Here is a 22,039-nt window from a genome sequence, read left to right on the forward strand (position 1 = left end):
CCCTGAAGTCTCTAGACCTGGCCAAATCATTCAGAACACAACAGCACTTTAAACCACACATTGACCCTTTGGTTTTGGATTAAACAAATGAGATGTAACACATTAATTAGTGAGCTCTGGAGGTGCAGAACCAGGCTGGCTATATCCGTATTGTTTAGTCTTTACACTGAGCTGAGATAGCATAATTAGCTCGATATTTACTGCGCAGACAGAGAGTGGTATCAAATTTCACATCTAACTCTTGTTTAGTTGAAAGATTTAACTCGACTCCAAAGAGCTACAGATTCCTCTTTCCTATATAGGCTCTGTGTCCTTTCATTTTACCTCACTTTCCACTACTTTCCTTCTCTGTACTCTCTCTCAGCCTCCTATTTATCTCACTGTTTCCCTTTCTTACATCAATGTCTGTCTCACCGTCCCATTTTTCTCCCTCCCTCTCGCCTGCCTTCTCTTCCGACACCCTTTTTGCCATTTCCACCTCTTCCTGCTCTCCCTACTCTCCATCTCTCGCTCTCTTCCTCTCTTCCCCATCTCCTGTCCATTTCATTCTATCCACAACATGCTTCGCCTCTCCCACTCGCACTCTCCATTCCTGACCTGTCTCTTTCTCTATTCTCCTTCTTCCTCAAGACCTTTCTCCTCCACATGCCTCCTCAGAGTGAATGAGCATCTAATTCTGTCACCGAGGGCCAGTAATGACGCAGTGGCTGGACTTGTTGAACTTAAGCACAAGATTGCGTTTACCCATGCCTCTTAATGCTGACTGCTTGAAATCAAAGATGCTGCCGCACTTCTTATAGCCAAGATTTACCACACAGTTATGGTATATTAGTAATACGACACCGAGCGCATGTTTCATTGTGACCATAAGAAAGCTTACAGTATTTTTATACAATATCTAATGTTAGTTTGACCCAGATGCACAAGGTCTGCCACATAACATGCACAACATCTGTTAGATTATTAAGTGACTTTTGTGGGGGGAAAAAAATTGTTTTCATGTTCTGTTCACTTGCATATTCAGCAAAAATCCATCTCTACTGAAACAACACCATTCCTGGTTCCAGATCTATTTATATGATCATTTATTTAATTATTTTCATTTTACTTACTCATTTAAGAAGAAAAAAAGATTTAAAAATGAAAATGGAAACTGTGACATACAAATTCATGACAACTGGGCAAAAGGCTGACTCTACATTACCAGTAACGCATCGTTTAATGGTTCAACATCTTTAATTTATCATATTATTTAGCATCAATAAATAGATGCCTGATAGCTTACAATCAGTGACTATGTTAACATGCACAATTATTCCGGGTAGTGCCAAACCTAATTCCAAAAAAGACAATTCCCTGCTAGGTTGTTCGCGTAGCTAATGAAGACGGATATTCCACTAATATTCCTGTTTACATACAGCCGTGCACGTGTTGATTTACGCGCCCAAAACGTATCAAATTTTTTTAAAGCTTTAAAGTGGTGGCAAACTTGTTTGACCATGCGAACACAGCCATCCTCTTCCATTCCTTCAGCATTCTTCTTGAAAAGGTCAGCTAGCGTTATTTGCACAACAAAATAAAAACAAAAACCTGTTGATATCACAGTCTTTTATAATTAAAATTAGTTTAAAAGTAGGTGTGTTTGGCATTCTGACCGGTAATGTGGGCTTTTCCTTGGGGCATGCATCTCTACCCCAGCCTTGCAAACTATTGGCAAGTTGGTTTGTATACAACGTCTCCATGACAACACACAGAGCTGACCGAAAACAGGGAAAAGGCTGGGCATCGTAAACTGTGATAAAAAAACAACAACTGAGATGCACATTCCAAAAGCACGGTATATATACAGCTCCAAAAAATGTTCCTAATACACAAATAATACCAGCATATCCCACATGTCTTAATCAGAAAAAGCTTCATTTGGATATAAGGCCTAATTCAGAGTATCCAGATTGAATATGCTGTTTACATGATTCAAGTCAGAATACTATCACATTTGAAATAATAGTTTGGTACCTGGGAAAAAAAATTAAAACTGGATAATAGGATGTTAAATTTTTATGTTATAATGTGACATCACTTAACTAAATTACATGAAGCACAACCTGCTGGTTAGAGACAAAAATAGGAAACATTTCATATCCACACCCCATCTGACTAAGCTCTAGATCCCATGTCATAAAGAGATAAGGTCGTGTGTATGTGGTCAAATCTAAATGATGTTATACATATGTTAAAATGTTGTGTTTGACTTCATTGTGATGATGCAGAAGAAGATCAACCAGGCACACCTCCCAAGGAACACTGCTGCTGTCTCTCACCCAACACTTTTCCGTAGGGAATTTTGTTAGCTCATTATGCTGTGCTATATATTTCTAGCATGTCTTGCACGTCAAAGATAGTACTGCCTCTGGTATTAGGACACACTTTTAACTTGAGTGACGAATAGCCAAACAAATGCTCTGTCACCATGACTTTGTAATGTAAGGCGGGATGTTTTTGTACAGCTCTTTGAGGTGAGAACATACAGTACATTAGCTGGTCTGTAGTAACAAAATCTATCAGGTGAGAAACCGAATTCAGCAAACTGTTCTGACCCTCAGTTCTGTTGTTTGTATTTGAGACACGGGAAATATGAGTTTTCATTGACTGTTGTGAACATACATAGAGCCTTTACAAGCAGGTAGACTTCCCAGGGAAACACAACACACCTTACTTTATCTGAACTGAACTATTGTAAGAAAACGTACCCCTCCGGTACTCCAACAGGTCAAAACAAATGCTAAGAATTACTTTCAACTGTAACCGGATCAAGATCTGATCTGAACTGGTAGCATTTCCCTCTGTCAGACAGTCTCAGGGAGGGAGAGTGGGTGTTTTTGAGGCAGACTCACCACTGCCAGCCTTGGTAATGGCCTTGGGCATGTTTCCATTGGACAGTTCCCTATAGGGAAACTGCAGAGTGGTGTCAAGACTGCTGAAACCCTCCTTCAGAGAATGCTGCTTGTAGTACTCAACCAAGTCCTGTGTAAAACAAGCACAATAAAACAAAACACAGCCTTAGCAACGATTATCCAGGGTGAATCTAGCTGGTATTTTGTACAAATGTATAGAAATGAAAGCAAAGGCATGTGAGAATGTTGGTTGGGGGGAACCTGCTTGTTTGCTCTTGATAAGACAACAGCAGCCAGTACTGAGGAGGTGTTCCTGAGCAGGGCAGCTAACCGCAATATATCTTTCCATCTCCCCATTTCAAGCACAGCACTGGAAACATGCTAATATTAGCGACTGAGATACAATACCACAGGCAGTTGCTTACAACATGCTCTTGTAGCTTTGTGGGTGCATACACAAACGTAGAAATAAACCACTAGTCGACATATTTTATCACTGTACAACAACAGTAAACCTCTCACTTGCATGCTGGGGTTTATCTCAAGGGAGTGCTGCAAAAGCAGTGTAATGTCAAAATGATTATACTCATTGATGCTACAGTATTTTATAGAGCACAAAAATCTTTAAAAATAAAAATATAAAATACAAAAATCCATCCTTTACCAGCACAGTCTTGAACAGCCGGCTCTCAGCGATGTAAAAGCAGCCATTCTTGGTCAGAATCTTAATGTGCTTGACTTTATCGTTGAACCTGTGGAGGATGAATAAGACATGGGCTGCTAATCAACTATACATGCTTCCACATCACTCCAGTCTCTATGGTGAACCATCACGAAGGTCTGTCTATGCTGACTGTCGGTTACCACACTGAGCTGAGCCAAGCAACTTTGTCTGACAAGAACACCTCTGGTTTTCCCTGCAGTGGAAATCAGGTTCAATTCACTCACATCAGTTAATAATAGAAGCATCACAGGATTACACAGTCTTACTCTGTAGGATGAATTCATACTGTGTATACCAGTGTCTGCTAAGGACCCTTCATCACAGGAAGAGTAATACCTGAAGGTTTGAAGCAGTTATACCAAACAGTGGTTTTTCCTTTTTCAGTTGTTTCATATAGAATATTTTAGCAGCATTAAGAGCAAAAAGGATCAAGTAATTAACAACACAAATACAAGTGAAAAGTAGTTCTTATTTGTTTATGCCTATTATACTGTCTGGACCAAGACAACCTTTGTAGAATCTGCATGGATAATGTATTATTTTGTGTGGTTACAACCTATTCAGCTTTGGAATAAAGCACCTTAAAGCAAAACTATCAAACTATTTAAAAAAGAGTCTCCAACAAAAGAAAAGTAGTCCCAAAAATTAAGTTTAAATAGTTTACATAAAATAACTCAATTTATGAGTTAAATCAGAGTTTTGTGGTTTTATTCCGAACATTTGAGCAGTGTGGACAAACAGTAGTGATAGGCTGATGTACAACAGGTGTGGTTGAGTACTTACCACAGCACTGTTAGACAAACCCACTTTTATAGACCAAATCACGATGCTTGTTTACAATCATTTCTGGGTAAAAAACTCTTGTGTCATGTACATAAAATGAAACGCCGCTGAGCATGCTGCCTCCATTGGTTAGTTTTTCACCTAAAAAAGACCCAACTAAAGTTTTAGCGTACACTATATTTAGTAGCCTATATCTTTTACTCATTTTACTTTGCAGAACACTGGAGTTGCTGGTCTACCACTGCCTCCATCGGATATTGTGTACGGTAAAGCGGTGAAAATATTCCAAACATAGCGTACACCTAAACTAATACTGATTGTTTTGGGTGCTAAAATATGTTTTGCTGTGGCCTCCATCCATAGCCATACATTGTTAAGCTTCCGTGCCGGTAGATTTGGTTCGTCAAAGACAGTAGCAAAGCATTAAATAAGCATGGCAGAAATGTGAGATAGGTTGGATCGCCATTTTTAATGATATATCTTTAAACATTATGGCTAACAGATATTAATTCAGTTTCACATATCTCTGCCATTGAAATCACTTGCCAGTTGTTTGCCCGGAAATAACTGTTGTCATAGTGTGATGTCACAGTCATTCAGTCGATAGCACCATAAGCTATGTGCTAAACCCCAAAGTATGTACTTTCTGCTACAGAATGCTCATTTTTCAGTAACAGGAAATGACACAAAAGCTGCTCCAACAGACAACAACAATGCTAAATGTTTTAATTCATTGCCTTTTTGTTTTGTTTTGTTTATCTGTGATGTTTCTGGAGCTGTCACCACCAATATAATGGGCCCTTTTTTCAAAGCAAACATTTTGACTAATGGCAGGAAAAGCACAGAAGTAATAAATAACATTGAATAAAGCTTTGTTACATTTAAGTATCATTAAGCCTCATTGGTAAGTCAGCATACATCTAAATCTAGCAAAGCTAAATGGAGTGTCGCCCTTATTGTTATTATAAATGTATAACTGTAAAACATAACGTACAGTACCTGAGAGGGTATGCTATAGGCCTGATTAAATAAATAAGTGATACAGGCTACAGTAACTACTTTGTGAAACAGTGATGCTGTTCAACCTTGAAAATACACACATACATACTGCAGGCACCAGCGGGGACGTGCTGTCAAGACAATCGCAAGCACAGTGCAGTATACAGCATGTTTCCCATATGGTAATGTGCAAGTTACACTGGAGGTAGATCTACACTGTAAATCTCCTGATGCAGTGTATAACGGATGAGAAGAATATTGTATGATCATGTTGCAATTTGCAGATACATTATGAATATATGGCAAGTTATATATTATTGATGTGTGTTGAGTTGCACAATATGGTGCATAAAGTAACACATAGAGACAGATGAGCCCTGTTTGGAGAGTCTTTCCTGCCTCCTATAGACAAAGTCTGCACACACACATACACACACAAACATCATTCAACACACCCACACTCACAAACTGTAGTGTTTGACACTAGACAGTTCCAGTTGATTAGTAGCAGCTCTCTGTATAAAGCTCCATTATCTCAAACGGCCATCCTGATAATGATCTTAAGCAGTGAGACAGGCAATTAGGATTGGAGTGTTCAGAAACTGGCCCTGTACATCAAAGCTTTGAATGAGGGATGGTATGAGTCCACCAAACCAAATGGGCTGGAATGGTGTGTCACTGGCTAAATAGTCTTAACATCCAAACACTATTTCAGAGTGCACCCTCAATCGTTATAATCTCTTGGAGCCGTCATGCCAGGTCGTGAGGGCTCGATAGTCCTTTTTTTTTTCGTTTTTTTTAAGACTGAACAAGCTTTGATGTAGCCTGAAAGATATTCGCTAGTTAAATGGCCAGTGTTGTATTTCAAAAGAGGGATACCGAGGCACTCAACTTGCAGATAAAGCAGCCATTTATTGAGGCCTAAAGGGATGTATGCTTTATCTACAATTCAAGTACGTTGCTAGCCTTCTTTTGAAATACATTTCTAAGACTGATAGCCAAAGAGCAGCAAATAATATGATGCAAAGCTATCAGGGTCTCCTTGAACATATGTCTGAGCAGAAGAGACAGACAATGGATAGATGGTAAAATAGATCATCCAATGCCAACTCTTCCCAATGCTGCACTCAGCTGAGAGATGTGCGGACTGTGGCGACCATCAGGATAAAAATGAACTGCAACAATGTTGAGGTATGATGTAAGCAAGGCCGTAGCCAGGGTTTAGAAATGAGTGAGGTCCAGAATTTGAAAAGGAGCGGGGGGATTTGGCCCAGCTGCAGAGAATGTTCACATTAACTGACTAAAAAATATATGCATTTTAACATCAGTTTGGACCACTCTAGCTAGTAGCTACTTTATAGTAGGCTGTACATAATCCTATACAGTGAGGTGATAGTTTTTATATGGCAGGCTACTTTGTACTAGTAGGTTTAATACAACAATAATTCTGCGTTCCGCCGATACAGATAACTTCCTGCGTGTTGTTTCGAAATAAAAGCTGTCTGGTGTGTTAAAATGTTTACCATGCTGTTTTTTTTTTTGTCTTTGNGCGTTCCGCCGATACAGATAACTTCCTGCGTGTTGTTTCAAAAAAAAAGCTGTCGGTGTGTTAAAATGTTTACCATGCTGTTTTTTTTTTTGTCTTTGAAATTTTTACTGAGGTCCAGACCTCGGTGACCTCATACGGCCATGGATGTAAGATTCAGATGAACCTTGTGTCACTGACAACGGAAGGTGCATACTCACATTAGAAAAACATTTTATCAGTTACATCTAGGTATGCAGATGGTTTTGTTTTTCTTTGCTAAGGTTAAAGTATTTCTATCTTTTCTACCTGTACCTTAATTAAATTGAGGCAGAATTTAATGATGATTTAATATCATTCACTCACTATCAATGTTTTTTACAGGGACTATTTCTTCTGTGCTAAGTAGTTCCAATAAAAACTGTTCACAGCAAGGTCTGGGAATTATCCAGTAACTGGAAATAAGTTTTCAAGGGCCATACTGAAAGGTGGAAGCAATGTGTGTCCATAAACAAGAACTGCTGATTCACTGTTTTCTCGTAAATGGGTTATTAAATTTGGTTTGTTTCCTCCCCTCTGACCACTTGTCTCACATACAGAGTTAGAATAATTGAAATACAAGACTCTACTGTCCCTTTACTGATATGTCCACCTCTTGAGTTTAGGTTTAACCAGCACTTTTTCTTAATTAGCAATTACAATACTGCCATGTAAAATAAAGGCATTTTAATCTTGCATAAATCCTACAGTGTGCCATGTTTGAAGGAGACTTGTATTTATAATTTTATTGAGACCATATTCCACCCATGCAAAACAGCCCTTTACCAGATGGAATGAACCCATCGCTCTCTTAATGAGCGATTAGCTAACGTTATGGCAAACATAACATCCTACTTCAGGCTACATATTACTATATGACTTTGGCAACATTGGTCAAATGCACTGCTAAGCACAATCACACTTGAATACAGACCTGTTTGTAGAGAAAAACCTTAACTAATAGGTTATATAATAACTTTGTGAGTAGCCTTCATCTGCTGAGTAGTTCTCAGGCAATGTCTATCGTAAAAAAAAAATGGCATGCAGCAGGGGGCCACAGGCTGGGGTCGAGCCCGGGCCACTGCGGCAACAGCCTTGTACATGGGGCTCCTGCTCTACCACTAAGCCACCAATGCCCCGTCTATAGTTAACTTTAAGAATTATGTAACGTTAAGAAACAGGATTACTGCAAAGCCTTGTTGTTAAACGCACAACAGTGATCCATAATCCATTAATGTTAAATGAATGCTGTATATTTAAATTTCCAAATGTAATAGGATTAGTTCAATAGATTGTTCAGTTTGTAATGTGTGCCGAACAGTTCAGTACAAACACATGTATTGTTAACCCATACTAGGGACCAATGAATATACTGTACCTAAATCTAACATCATTTTTCAACCCAGTTTCACTCTGAAGTCATCAAAATCCAGTGCTTGGGCAGTGACTTGCAGCGTCAGACACCAATGAAAGAGCTGTCCTTTAACGTCAGCCGGTCACTGTTATAGTTTAATGTTGCTCGGAGACATCGGGGGAAAGGCGGCAGGACAAGAACAAAAGTTAAAGCGGCGAAAGTCTTAGCAGGGTGTGGTGGAGGGGTGTTGGATTGGTCCACCAAACAATGACTTTCAGCGGTGTTCATGTCCCGTAAGATTAGAAAGCCAAACCCTGTTATTTTTTCCTGAACCCAACCAAGTGCCTTTGTTGCCTAAACCCAACCACGTGCGTTATTGTTGAAGGAAAAAAACATAAATTTGTGGTGTTGTACCGACGTAGTGCATTTATTTTGAAAGAGACTTTATGTAAACGGTAAATTTCCTGTGAAAATGGAAGTGTATTTTGAAAGAAGACAATGCATGTAACAGGCAGAACTTGGCACGGCATCCCAGAATATCAACAGCCAACGCACCCAGGGTACCTTTCACGTCGTATCTGGATGTGGAAAGTCCATGACCAAACTGTGATATGTGACAAGATCGGAGTGAGAATTTTTAGTCCACACTGATACGTAGCCACGCCAACATACTAGTTTTGCTGGGGTTTTAAGAGGAGAGCGTAGCAAAGTAAAACAACCTACGATGTTCATTAATATTGAGAAAACATGTCAATTTAGAACAGCCTTAATAATTGTGCTGTTGTCACTGCTCCTCACTAGTTCCAGCGCACCGCTTGACAATGCTTGACAATGCTTGACATTGCTTGACGATGGCAGAAGTCCAGCCGATTGCTCTGATTGACTATTTGTTAGTCCCACTGCTGCGCTTATTGGTTGTTTTATTACAACTGAAAAACTGCTGTTTTATGTCACAATGCCAGACGAATCAGTCAACTTGGTGGAGTGGTAGGATTCCAAGGTCTGGACCAAGGTAAGTATTTTTTCTATATGTGCATTTTTAGGGGCTGAAAGCTCTGAGACAAAATTTGGGCAGAACTATTTGCTTGATTCAACTAGAAGGTGAGCGAGAAAATGTGTTTTTTGCAGTTTGGGTGAAACGACCCTTCAAACTTAATTCTGGCCCTCAACTGTGACTCATCAGACCAAGCAAACTCTTTTTCATTCTTCATGATTACATAGTCACTATAACTTTTTGTTTTTCATTGGCATGAGTGGAACACAACATGACCTCCTTCTGCTGCGGCCCATCCACTTTTAACATTTGATGAGCTGCTTGTTTTCAAATACAGCACCGGTGTTGTACAGAGCTGTTATTTGCATGTGGGCATTTTTTTTGCTTGAATGATTCTTGCCACTCACCTCTCACAATAAGGTGTTTTTGCCCATAAGACTGCTGCTGACTGCATGAGTTTTGTTTATACCGGCATTCTTGGACGACTAAAGTGAGTGAAAATTGTAGGAGATTTAGTACAGAAATAAATGGAAAACAAGTCATCATTTCACTTACTTGATACTGATGGCGTACTCAGTGCACTCTTTACTCCTGTGTCGAACCAGATAGGTGCTGTTTCCTCGGTCCAGAAGCTCCACCTCAGCCTGGTACCTCTCCATAGGCCCTGCAAACCTGAACCACCCATGAACAACTACTGCACTTACACTGCAATCAATCATTCTGAACATGAGGATGAGAACTGTCGATACAATCAATAAAATAGAGCAAGAATGATTTGTGGTTATTGTAAGCAATCAACAGCCATTTGTTTTCCTCGCTTACCAGAGTTGGGCAGAGTAATCGACAGGTTTTGGAACCTGGCATGGAAAAGAACTGCGGTTATTTTGTGTTTTAATGGAGTCGATACAGAGGGGTGGAGGTCATTTGTGGTAATGTGATATTCACGCCACATCTAATGACTAAAATCACTCTTCTACAGTGAAAAAGTGCAATTGAAAAGCACTACATTTCTTTGCCAAGACATCAATAGTAGCCATTATCCAGTGAATGCATTGTAATCACACTAAATGTGTCTTATTGATTACGAAAAATATGCACACTTACACACGGGCAAGGCCTCACAGCATCACTTGGAAAGAAGCCAATCTTGCTTGTCGCCAGAATTTTTCCCTGCAATGGCAACTGGCTGTTAATCGCATTATATTTGTCTGGGAGCAACTACACCTCTCTTTCTCTCCCTCTCTTTCTCTCTCTCTCTTCCTTTTTCTCTTCCCCTCCCACACTCGCTTCAATAAATCCTCAGCAATTAGCACACAACAAGCAGTGCATCTAATTTGCAGCCCAAGTTAATTATGGTTCAAACTCTGCCGGCAGTTAGATTTGTACTGCATCAAAACAAGAGCCTCGTTTAACACTAAATAATGGATCTTATTCTGGTCTTTGAATATCCAAACAGCGTGAGCTCTCTGGCTTGCACTAAAGACTAACAATTGCATTTTAGCTAGCCTGCCTCAAGCACAACACAAGTTTTATATGAAAATCATTAATTCCTTCAACAAACATAGTGTAGACAGACTTTTTTCTCCAATTAAATAAACCACTTTGTTTAAACAAATTACCTATTTTTTACACAGACGTGCTCCTCCATAGATGTTTCACTTTATTTCATAACCGTCATTCTCTATCATGTACATCATCTTGTCGATGGTAATAAGTATGTCAGCATTAAGCCCAAGTTAATTTCAGTTTCCAGTTTTGAGTTTGCGGTCAATTTGAAGTCCATTGAGTCAATCTCAGAAAACAGTGAGTGTTGAGGGCATGTGGAGCTCCTCATTCAGCTTCCTACCCTGTTTATGCTTTCCTCCTCACTCCTCTTTATTAGAGTATGAAATGCTTTTTGGGACCGTGCAAGCCCCGGCAGTAACTAGATTGGAAAGCGAATCTTTACCCATCTCTATGATTCATTCTGTGTAATAACATTTCATCAAAGGTTTTTTGAGAGCCCCTCTCTATTTGTTATGCTTTCGATAAGCGTATGATAAAGATTAAACTTATTACTCTGTTGGCATAAACAGGCAGCACCCAAAGGATCAAATGAAATTACAGTGATTGATTGTATTGTTCTGCCAGTGGGATGGGGGATAATTGCCTCCTGGGTAACAGGGGATATGAATTCTCAATGTTCTGTAATTCCATCCTCTGGCGCCACCGGGGACGCTGAAGATTAAAGGTACCCTGTGGAGTTTTCATTGTAAATAAACTGGGTTTTCTTTAGATTCTGTGTTCCTCCAAAACACATTGCGTGTGACCGTAAGACCTAACAAAGTTGTTGAGAACATTTGTAAAGCCTTTTTTCCATGCTTTCTAACTTTAATTGTTTAAAGGGGACCTATTATGCTCTTCCGTATTTTGTTTCTTAGTTGTAGTTGTTACAATGACGGATGTTCATATTAAATGTGGCCAAAGTTTCAAATAATAAAGTAAATGTATGAAGGAGCAAAAACTCTTGAACACCTGTAACAGTTTTTTCTACTTTGGCTACAGCATGACGTCATAGTGTGCTGAAATTCTTTATATGGTCATCTGCTCCAGGCACGCTGCTACAAGTGTTTACATCAAGTAGCCTGCATTGCTACGTCAATCTACGTGCTACTGTTAGGAAAACATGTCAACTTGTTCGTGATGTTGCTTTTTTAGAAGCTTTTACTGGTGATTTTTCACAGTAGAAAGTGGCTTTACTCTCTGTTACAGTCATGTATGTTAGCAGTACACTGCTACATGTAGCTACATGCTAATGCCAGGGAAACATGTAATCTTGGTTGCCAATGTCATAAATTGCTCCCAAGTATTCCCACTGGAACATGCCCAATTGTGTTTAGAAGCTTTCATTGGTGACTTTCCATGGTAAAAAGTGCCGCTAGATATGGAAGAACCAGAAATGCTGACCAATCAGAGCAGACTGGGCTTCTCTGGAGGGGGGCTGGCAGCAGCGTTGCCAGGTGTACGATAATTATCGTATTTGTACGATAATTTGGCCCTCTGTACGATGTACGATCAATAATCCCAAAAAAGGCCAAATGTACGATAATTTGACCATTTCATGAAAGTGTGGTTGTAATCAGTATGCCGGAGTTTTTTTGTGAGCCCTGAAGGCATCTGTTCCCATGTGACATGTTTCCAGCCAATCGCACTTTGCTTAGCATGCGATACGGGTGACGTTTGTCTCTGAACAATGAGCACGATTGGCTGAATGGTCAGCTGTACCCGCCCCACGAGGCGCTAAGACCCATCAGGAAGTCGAGCGAAAATGAGATTCAAAACAGAAGAAGAAGAGGAAAATTAGAAGCAAGGAAAATGGAAAATAAAGTAAACACTAGAGTGACCAGTGATGTTATATCTATATCAGCACTCACGGACGGAATGCCTCTCGTCCAATCAAATTACTCGGTCAAAACTAACTGTTGTATAATTGCCTATAGTGCATCAGTAGGATTGTTATTTTGGTTATGATGGATGTACGATAATTTTCCTCAAAATACAATAATTTTGAGTCTCTGGTACGATAATCCTACATTTCCCACCTGGCTACGCTGGCTGGCAGAGACAGGCACTAAATGGTGCCATCTCAGACAGAGGGTGAGCACAGGTGTTCCAGCACAAACAGTATGAGGAACATAAAGGGTTTTTTTGTCTATTAAAGCATGTAAACATGTTCTTGTAGGAACATTAAATACAACCTGAAAATGAGCATAATAGGTCATCTTTAAATGAGATTGCTGTTGTCTTAATCGCTACTGCACGTGTTTACATTAGCCTACACTGCTACATGAATCTACGTGCTATCATCAGGATAACATGTAAACTTGGTTGCTGATGTTGTTATTGTTTAGAAACTTGTGACTTTTTACAGTAGAAAGTGGTTTTGCCCTCTGTTATGGTCATTTCGTGGCTGCAAATACACTGCTAACATGCATGTAGCTACATGCTAATGCCAGGGAAACATGTAATCTTGGTTGCCAAGGATGTAAATTGCGCCCCGATGTTGGAACATATTCCCTCTGAAACATGTCCCGTTGTGTTGAGAAGCTTTTATTGGTGTTTTTTCATGGTAAAACATGACGCTATTCTCCGTTACAGTCATCCTCTGGCTGCAACGGCAGTGCAGAGAAGCTGAGATATGTTGACTAAACAGAGGAGACTGGGCTAAACAGAGCCCTCTCAGACAGAGGGTGAACACAGATGCTCCAGCACAAACAGTATGAGGAAAGTAAAGTGTTTTTTGATTAAAGCATTGTAAATTAAACCATTAAAGCATGTAAACATGTTCTAGTGAAATGTTAAATACAAGTATGAACCTGAAAATGAGCATAATAGGTCCTCTTTAAATGACATTGTTGTCTTCTTAATCATCTTCTCTTTTATTTTTGCATCATACATTTTCCAGCTCATTACTGCCACCAGCTGTCAATACGCATTATAGCCCTCTGCAGAAAAAGTAAGTATAATTGCGCTCCACTGCAAAACATTGGTTAAATGGAATGTGACGTTTTGGTGGATTGGTTTAAGTGGCGTTGTTGCAGTATCATTATGCACAGGACAGGAAGACACAAATGTGTATTATCATTTAATTCCTTTAATTATCCCCTCCCCGCAAGCATGGTTTCCATGGCAGCAAACAATGCAGTGCCATCAGGTCTGCAGCATGACATTCTGCTAGCCCTTCTATCGGCTTACAAGAAGTCTCCTGGCATTCATGTCCTCACCCTCCACCTTGTGCTCTGTCACAACAGAGAGAAACACGGAGCATAGGAAATCGGGCTACGCGCCAAGTCCCAGCCGTGCCGTTGGCAAAGACTGCAGTCTGATTGGAGCAGCACCAACAGGAGGATGAGGCTTTAATGCCGCCGTAAAGCAGAGTGAGAAACAGCTAGGGAGGCTGCCGGAAGACCCCAGATAAATCGCCCATCCTTTCAAAAATAGATAAGGTCAAACGCTGTCAACCTTTGGCTGACCTCGTGAGATGGTTGCTAAATGTGCCTGTACATGAGGTTGTGCACTAACCATTAAAACATCCACCAGAGGCTCCAGTGTCTGCTGTTTTATTGTCTCACTGTGGCACTCAATTAATCAACTAAAGCCACTAATTGGTTAGATCATCTGATGTAGGCTGTGATTCAATCCGAGGAGTGAAAGAACAGACACATACCCTGTTTTTAATGTAACTGGGGTTCTGTGGAGTTCAAACAGATCTTCGTCTGATATTTCTAATTAACGCTGACCTCATAATAAAGTCTTATTTATGGCTCACCTGACAGGACACACAATGTGATAAAACAACCACAATACCATTTGTGATTTATAAACAATGATGGCTGGAGGGAGATAAATTGTTGATGTCACCCCATTAATATGTTTTTGACAGCTTTTTTCAGATCGCGGAACACCAAGCAGGAGAGAGAGGGGGGTGACACGCAGCACGGAATCAAACCCATGACACTGCAAAGACATTGCGTGCACGGAGCCAACCCGGTGAGCCGTGACATGTTATTTTTTCATAGAGTCACAGATGTTGAGATAAAACGAAGGATGAGCTGAGTGACACGCACCTGCCACCAGGAGCTGTGCAGGTCGGCAAACATCAGTTCAATGACATCCCCCGCATGAATGCTTAGTGGGGGCCCGCACTGGGGACAGGGGATGCCACTGTAGTCTCTGATCACAACCATCCTGGGTAAACCTAGCAGACAGGGAATACAAACACAGTCATACTCAACTTTTTAAACATTTATCAGAGAGTCAGATACAGAGGAACATACAACAGGTGCAAGAGCAGTAATGCCACGTGTAGCCTGAGTCATCATTACTTTTGGGTAATAGATTAAAACTACAGCAGCCATGTACGACAGAGAGACTTTTTGAAAATGATAAAGAAGAAGGCGCTACTGATAAAATCTTGGGGAAAATAGGCATTTGAATCACAGAGTGCTGTGCTGCTGAGACTCTGACTAAAGTGGAAAGATCAGATAGGCCTATTCCAAGTATTCTGTTAGATGTGTAGAGTTACACTAGGTGTTAGTATTTACTGTACTATAACTGAAATTATGATTAATACTTTTACTGTAACTATGCACTGATAGTATAAATGAAAAACACCTGTGGCTTTTGCATTTCCTGTGTGCAGGGTATAGCAGTTTTTCAATTAGGTTTTGTCATTCATGTCTTAAACACATACACACTGGTATCCAAATGTGTAAATAATGGATGTGTATTACAATTATAACAGACTATCAATGCAAATAAAATGCAACAAATACAAATAGAGAAGAAAGTTTCTCAAAATGTTTGCATGCTCTCATCAAACAGCAAAAGTGCACTCGAAGAAAACAAAAAAGAACAGAAAAAATAGGCCTAATCTCACCCCCTCATAAGACTTCATCAACATCTCTCTGTCCAATATTGTCCAAATATTTATCCATGGCGTGTTTATAGTACTCAAGCTCTGATTTGTGAGTAAAATTGGCAAAATAGTGTTTAATTTAGTTTAGTTTGGATTAGTTTAGATCATTGGTTCCCAACTGGTCTAGCTACAGGGTCCAGATTTCTCCATAGTCATTAGTTCAAGGTCTGCACAGTTTAATACATTCAACGTAATTACAGCAGGAAACAGCAATTCAAAATAAAAGTTCTGTGCCAGAAATTCGCTGTACTTAAAAATATTTTGTCATTTACAAATGTAAGGCTTACAAGTTAAGTTAATTCACATTTTAGTAATTTGCTAAAAATACATTTACAATGTTTGCACAGTTAACTATTTACACATATATGTTCACAATTATAATTTACATATTAACATGTTAAAGCATTGTTAAAAACAGTTCAATAATTTGCTGGATCTGCCTCAGTAATCCTCACAGAAACAGTGACAAACCAAAGCAAGTTTTGCTGACCGAAAACGTAAAGGCTGAAATCTTATAATGTTCTCTTTAGATTTATACAGTGCAGTGTGTAGAGACCAATTTTAACAGTTTTGCTGGAAGTGTGTTATTACATAAATTGCAAAGTGAATATAAAGCAGTTAGTTGTGCTTAGTTTTGCATAAAGTGTGTTAGAAACTAAACAGAGTGTAAAGCAGAGTACATACATTCAGTTCAGCACACTTGGTAAATGCACTGGCTACAAGTGCTCATAGTTTCAGATATAGTGCTCTGAGAATCACTGTTAGTTCTAGCGCTCAGAAATAAACTGAAAGTCAAGCACCTCTTATTCTCATTAGGGCCAACTGCAACCTACATACACCACGATATGTTCTCATGCATTTTCTCTTTTCATTTGCTTTTTTTCTTCTTCTTCAAACTGACAACAGCAAAGTACGGGGTACTGATGCACCCTGGAGTACTCTTCTCTATCATTGCAGCAGTGTGTGGTTGGCAAAACCAAGATTTTTGGCTGTTGTTAAGTTGCTCTTTAAATGTATTTTTTTCAATGCTCTAAGCACAATAAACAAAATTTTCCATCACAACTGCTTTGTATTGGGCTGACAGCAGAAATCTCACAGGCAGATGTGTCAAAACATGGGCAAATGATGCCAAAACTATCTGCATGACTAGATATCACGAGAGGTGGGTGAGATTTTTTTTTTGTCTGTTTCAATAATTTTTTGTACATCTTGTGCTAATCATGTACACAAAGCAATTTTCCTAACTGTCATTGTCCTAAAGGTTTCAGCACAATCCATCTCCAGCACCTACATAAACGTGGACGTCCTGACAGTCAGTTTGATTGAGGTCCGTATAAACCATCAGAATGCGCCATCCTAAAAAGCAGCGATTTACTCTTGCAGAAAAATTAATCTCTTTGATTCCTGTACGGTGCTGCTCCAATCTTCCCTCAGCATGGCAGACAAACACAGCCACAAGCATCCGGCTAAGGCTAAGACTAAACACCCCTGCCAACTTAAAAGACACAGCCACTTACTCTCCACAGACTCACACATCTAGCTCTCTCAGACACACCTCCCTTCCACAGCCACGGCTCCCCTGCAAACCAGCCCGAGGAGACTATTAGCTGACGGTGACCTCAAATGAATGGAATATCTCACATTCATGTTTTTAATAAGAACAATAAGCACGGCTGTCTTTCTCATAAAGCCCCTTATGGAAATTGATTTATCACAAAGGCACAGCTCAGCGGTTGAGGCCGAGGCATATAGTGTGCTGGAAGTGCTTTTCTGCCAGCATTTCTCCTGCCATAGTCCTCATAATGATTCCACCCACTCCAATTCATCTCAATGCCATCTTGGGTTTAGGCATCACGGCACGCAGTGAGAAAAAGGCTTTTTTTGTGCATTGGTTAAGGGATCCCTCTGCATCCTATTATTCATTGGTTATTCTTACTCAAATCTATTTGTCAGAAGGAAACTGTTGTTGCTCATTTCCTCCTTTGAACCCTGTATGTGAGCAGGAGAAAATCATGTCAGTGCATTTCTAAGAAAACATCTTCAGGGTTTTTTCAGGGGGTGAAAGTAAAAAAGAAAGAGTTGAGTAACATTTGATCAAAAATGTGAGGGGTGGGTGAGGGCTATGATAACATCTGAGGCTGAGCTTTAAACCACCATCTATCTCCTCCAGGTCTCTCTCTGGCCTCTGACTAACCGTCTCCTTTTCATCCTGCCCGTGTTTGTTGTGTTACAGAAACGAGATGAAAGCGGCTTAAGAGGTACCACGTAAAGCCCTTAGCAGGTTCACAAAAGCGGTGAAATGGTCGTGCCATACTGACCTGGGTCTGGTGGTGTTGTGCTTTCCTGTAGATGGAGAGAGAAAGTAAGCAAGATGGAGAAAAACAAAGAAAACAAGGGAGGAAAAAAGAATTACAGAGAGAGAGAGAAAGGGAATTTGGAGAGGCCGTTGTTAGTCCTTGTGCAGGATCAGCCTGACCTGAAGAATGAGTCATACTCTTAATACAATCGTACTGTGTGTTCTACTCTTTAGATGTGTGGTCTAACCATTTTAAAAGTGAAAGACAGGCAACAAGAGTAAAATTTGGGAGTTCTCTTTCTCAGGATTTTGTCTTTTTGGAGGGAAATTGTAATAAAAAAAATCATAAGTACTGGATCTTTTTATCCTTTTGTCCACAACACACCAGGGTATCATAGAGTGTTCACTTTTTAGATTAGCTGTCACAAATTGCAGAGACAGAAATGTCTGGGAGGCACACTTGAATTTCTTGCATTTGTTGCGAAGTGACTCATTTTGCCCATTTTGGTTTAAAAATTAAAAGTACTCATCATTTTCTGAAAGGTGAATTACATGAAGCTTTAAAGGTCCAGTGTGTGGGATTAAGGGGGATATACTGGCAGAATAACTATGTTTTCTTCAGTGTTTAATCACCTGAAAATAAGGATCGCTGTATTTTTGTTTCCTTAGAATGAGCTGTTTATATCTACAAAGGGAGCGGGTACTCGTCTAAGGAGTCCACCATGTTTCTAAAGCCCCGTTTCCACCAAGCAGTACGGTGCGGTACAGTTCATTTCGGTACACTTTTTTCCGTGTGGATGGTGCCAATGGAACCGTTCTGTACCATCCCCAGTTTTGGTCACCCCTCCGTTGGGTTACCTAGCACACAGATCTGGTACTAAAATGTGGAGCAGTGAACACTGCAGTCTGTTCTGGCTGTCTGGCTGAGTTGATGCTGGTTTATGTAACCATTGGTCATACCGTGGAGAGTTTTACGTATACTAGTAAACTGTGACTATAAAATGAAAGGATGTTTTGCTGCCTCACACAAAAGAGTACTGTTGACTTGGTGGAAACGCTAAGCAGACCTATGTCTAAAAGGTTACTTTTGGTTCCAAAGGTACTGTATCCGAAAGTGCCGAAACCTGGCTTTAACACACTTGGTCTGAAGAGAGCCATTAGACGTTTTGCATCGGCTACTGTAGTGAGCAGCCCCTCGGCAATTAACTGAACAGCATTGGAAAAACGCTGATATCTAATGTGAAACTTCCTTATTCAGTGTTTTTACTGGTTTTAATTACCTGGCCTGGTTGCTCTGGAAAGGAGTAGACTCTGCAGATAATTCGGCTCATGGTAAAAACCTCATGAACAATAAATACTGAAGGAATCCTAAACGGGGTGTCATGCTTGGTACGTGGGAGAAATTTCAGCTGGTTGCAATCTGCAGTCCCCACCACTAGATGCCACTAAATCCTATGAATCCTGCACACTGTTCCTTTAGGTGCACCACAGCAATAAGACTATAAAGACTTTTAAAGTGTCTAAATATAGTTTTATTATGACATATGTTCCATTATCGATTACATCTAAAGAACTGTAAGTAATGCGCCATTAAAGTAAATGATGTCCAACCCACAGAGCAGCAGCAGGACATCTGACTGACCCACTGTTGTGTGTTCACATGAGTCTGGCCAATCAGACCTCCACATGTGCGTCATATTATCTTATCTGCTATGTTATGCTTCACTTATTGTGTCGGTGTCTAAGTTAAAGAAGAGAAATAGTTCAGGTCTTACCTTGGGTTTCGGCTTGGCGGAATCTGCAGTCAGGTGAGAGACAGACACAGTGAGAGGAATACAATATGAGCGTGTGGTGGCTTTCTGACATACAACCTCAACTGTCAACCCCTGCTGGCCCTCATCACGCCTCAGAATGCATAAAGACCACAGCGCTTCTGCTGAGAAGGCTTGTCAAAGGCCCGAGCTGCCTTTAGCTGTCTGTGTATTCAGGATGGGTAATGTACCTGGACTACAGCCCCAGACTGGTGACAAAGAGCTAAAGCTTGACACAGGAGTAAGATGCAACATCTGCTGAATATCTTTAGGACATAATTTATCTTTAACTTCAAAGCATCATGTGTATTTTGATGTTTTCAAATAACGGGATTTTGATTTTATGTAAAGGGGGAATAAAGGTATGTTCAAGTGGAAATCTGAGCCCGAGGGTCGCAAAGTAAGGGAAGGGGTTACACCAGTCAGACAGATTAATCTTTTGAGAACCATAAATATTTATAACAAATTTGATCGTTATACCTGCTGTAAGATATTTTATGTACAAGGTTGGCAATCTGGTATGAGTGTGTGGGGCTGGAGGAAAGCTCATGGAGTGCCCAAAATGTAAAGAGGTCCTCCCTCAGGGAGCACCAATGTGCAGAGTAAATTTCAAGGAAATCTGCCTTTTAAATTTTGATATTTTGTGAGTGTAGGTGGAAAATGTGGCCTGGTGGTGGCGCTAGAGGAAAGGTCACCAAAAAAATTAGGAAATGTTCTCTGAGGGACATAAATATACAAAGAAAATATCATGGAAATGATGCCATTGGTTTTTATGATAAGTTGTAAAGGACCAAAGTGTCCCATCTCACCTGTTCTCCCACAGACTCCCAGTCGGCCCAGACACTCCTTATGAGCCCCCAGCCCACATTTCTGACAGAGATAACCCTGGTTAAAGATGCCCCTGGACACAATAAACCACAGTATATATTTTATGCATAACAGCGTCCTTAAGAGAAATACCTTGACATTTTGAATTTCCAGGCTTCTGTCACAGTCTCATGATAAGAAAAATGACATTGGAAATGTCCTTCAGCTTTCCAGAACCATAAAACTGATCCTGTCTGCTGAAAACTGAGACAGCTAAAAGTCTGTAGTCTCTAGTTCTTTCAATTAAACCCAGTGCTAATAAGCCGTTCAGTGAGAGGCTAATTTCAAAGAAGTGCTTGAGGAAAACTGGCTGAAGACTGAAATGTAAAATGTCATGGTGTTCCTTTCATACCGTCAATATCAAAAAGATTTGAAAGTGTGTTTTTCCAGAGAACAGTGCAATAACACACGATGATTTGCCATCTGAGAACAGTGGGTGAGCTTACAGTTCATGTTCACCCTGTCTCAGTCGTGGGACTGAAGTCTCCTGTAGAAACATCTGCAGGGACTTCATCAGGTCCACATAATAATCCAAAATAGAACAGTCTGTTCATATGACGGGATATTACCTGAGCAAGAGGTGACAGAAACTACAGGAGGTGATCCTTTCAAAGGTGTGCATCTTGAACTGGTGAGAGTTGTGGTTGGCTTTCTCTGGACGGATATTTGATCTGAGACAGGGAGTAAGAGCAAAAGCTGGTTAAATGAAAATAAGAGTCTACAGCCAGGCTGGTGCCTGTGTCATGCTGTACGAAAGCACAGCAGGCTGTTCTAAAGCATTGTTCATATGTTTTCCTTTGAAAAGTACTGCCCCACAATTCCTGTTTAACCCGTGTAATCAGGAAGAGCAATGTACTGATTGGAGTAAAGAGTAAACCTGCCTTAGGGGTCAGGTTGGGGTGGTTGGATGGGTCACAAACAAATGGAACTTTCCCCCAGGAGACTGTTGTTTGGAACCGTGTGAAACTAAGTGAACTTTGAGTTATTTTAAGGTACGTCATCATCATGCTTCTTTTCCCAAACCTAACCCATGTAACTTTACCGTAAGTACATGACGTCATTTGTGGGGTGCTTATTTATTATCATAACCCCTAACCCTAACAAAGATATCATACATACTCAGCAATGCTTTAAGCTATGCTAAAATGCAGATGTTAAGCAAGGACAATGTTTACCATGTTAGCAGTCTTAGTTGAGCATGCCCTGTTAGCATGCTAACATTTGCTAATTAGCACTAAACACAAAGTACATCTGAGGCTGATGGGAATGTAATAAAAGTATTGGACAAACATAAAT

The 22,039-nt window shown here is 40.2% G+C and overlaps 1 protein-coding gene across 3 annotated transcripts in view; it reads right to left on the minus strand.

Annotated features, from left to right (window-relative positions):
* LOC126382551 (guanine nucleotide exchange factor VAV3-like) overlaps positions 1-22,039 on the minus strand; it is a 68,455-nt gene that overhangs the window by 9,131 nt on the left and 37,285 nt on the right. For 2 of the 3 annotated variants that reach the window (XM_050032479.1, XM_050032478.1), the window contains exons 16-25: positions 21,313-21,414; positions 20,686-20,777; positions 19,841-19,863; positions 18,088-18,112; positions 14,919-15,049; positions 10,417-10,482; positions 10,135-10,169; positions 9,868-9,984; positions 3,559-3,646; positions 2,895-3,024 (exon numbers count right to left, since the gene is read on the minus strand). In XM_050032479.1, coding sequence (XP_049888436.1) covers positions 2,895-3,024; positions 3,559-3,646; positions 9,868-9,984; positions 10,135-10,169; positions 10,417-10,482; positions 14,919-15,049; positions 18,088-18,112; positions 19,841-19,863; positions 20,686-20,777; positions 21,313-21,414 — 809 coding nt within the window. The remainder of the gene's footprint in view (positions 1-2,894; positions 3,025-3,558; positions 3,647-9,867; positions 9,985-10,134; positions 10,170-10,416; positions 10,483-14,918; positions 15,050-18,087; positions 18,113-19,840; positions 19,864-20,685; positions 20,778-21,312; positions 21,415-22,039) is intronic. The other variant, XR_007569070.1, reaches the window with a different exon arrangement.

This window comes from Epinephelus moara, chromosome 21 (genome assembly GCF_006386435.1).
Source record: "Epinephelus moara isolate mb chromosome 21, YSFRI_EMoa_1.0, whole genome shotgun sequence".
In the NCBI taxonomy this organism is placed as follows: Eukaryota; Metazoa; Chordata; class Actinopteri; order Perciformes; family Serranidae; genus Epinephelus; species Epinephelus moara.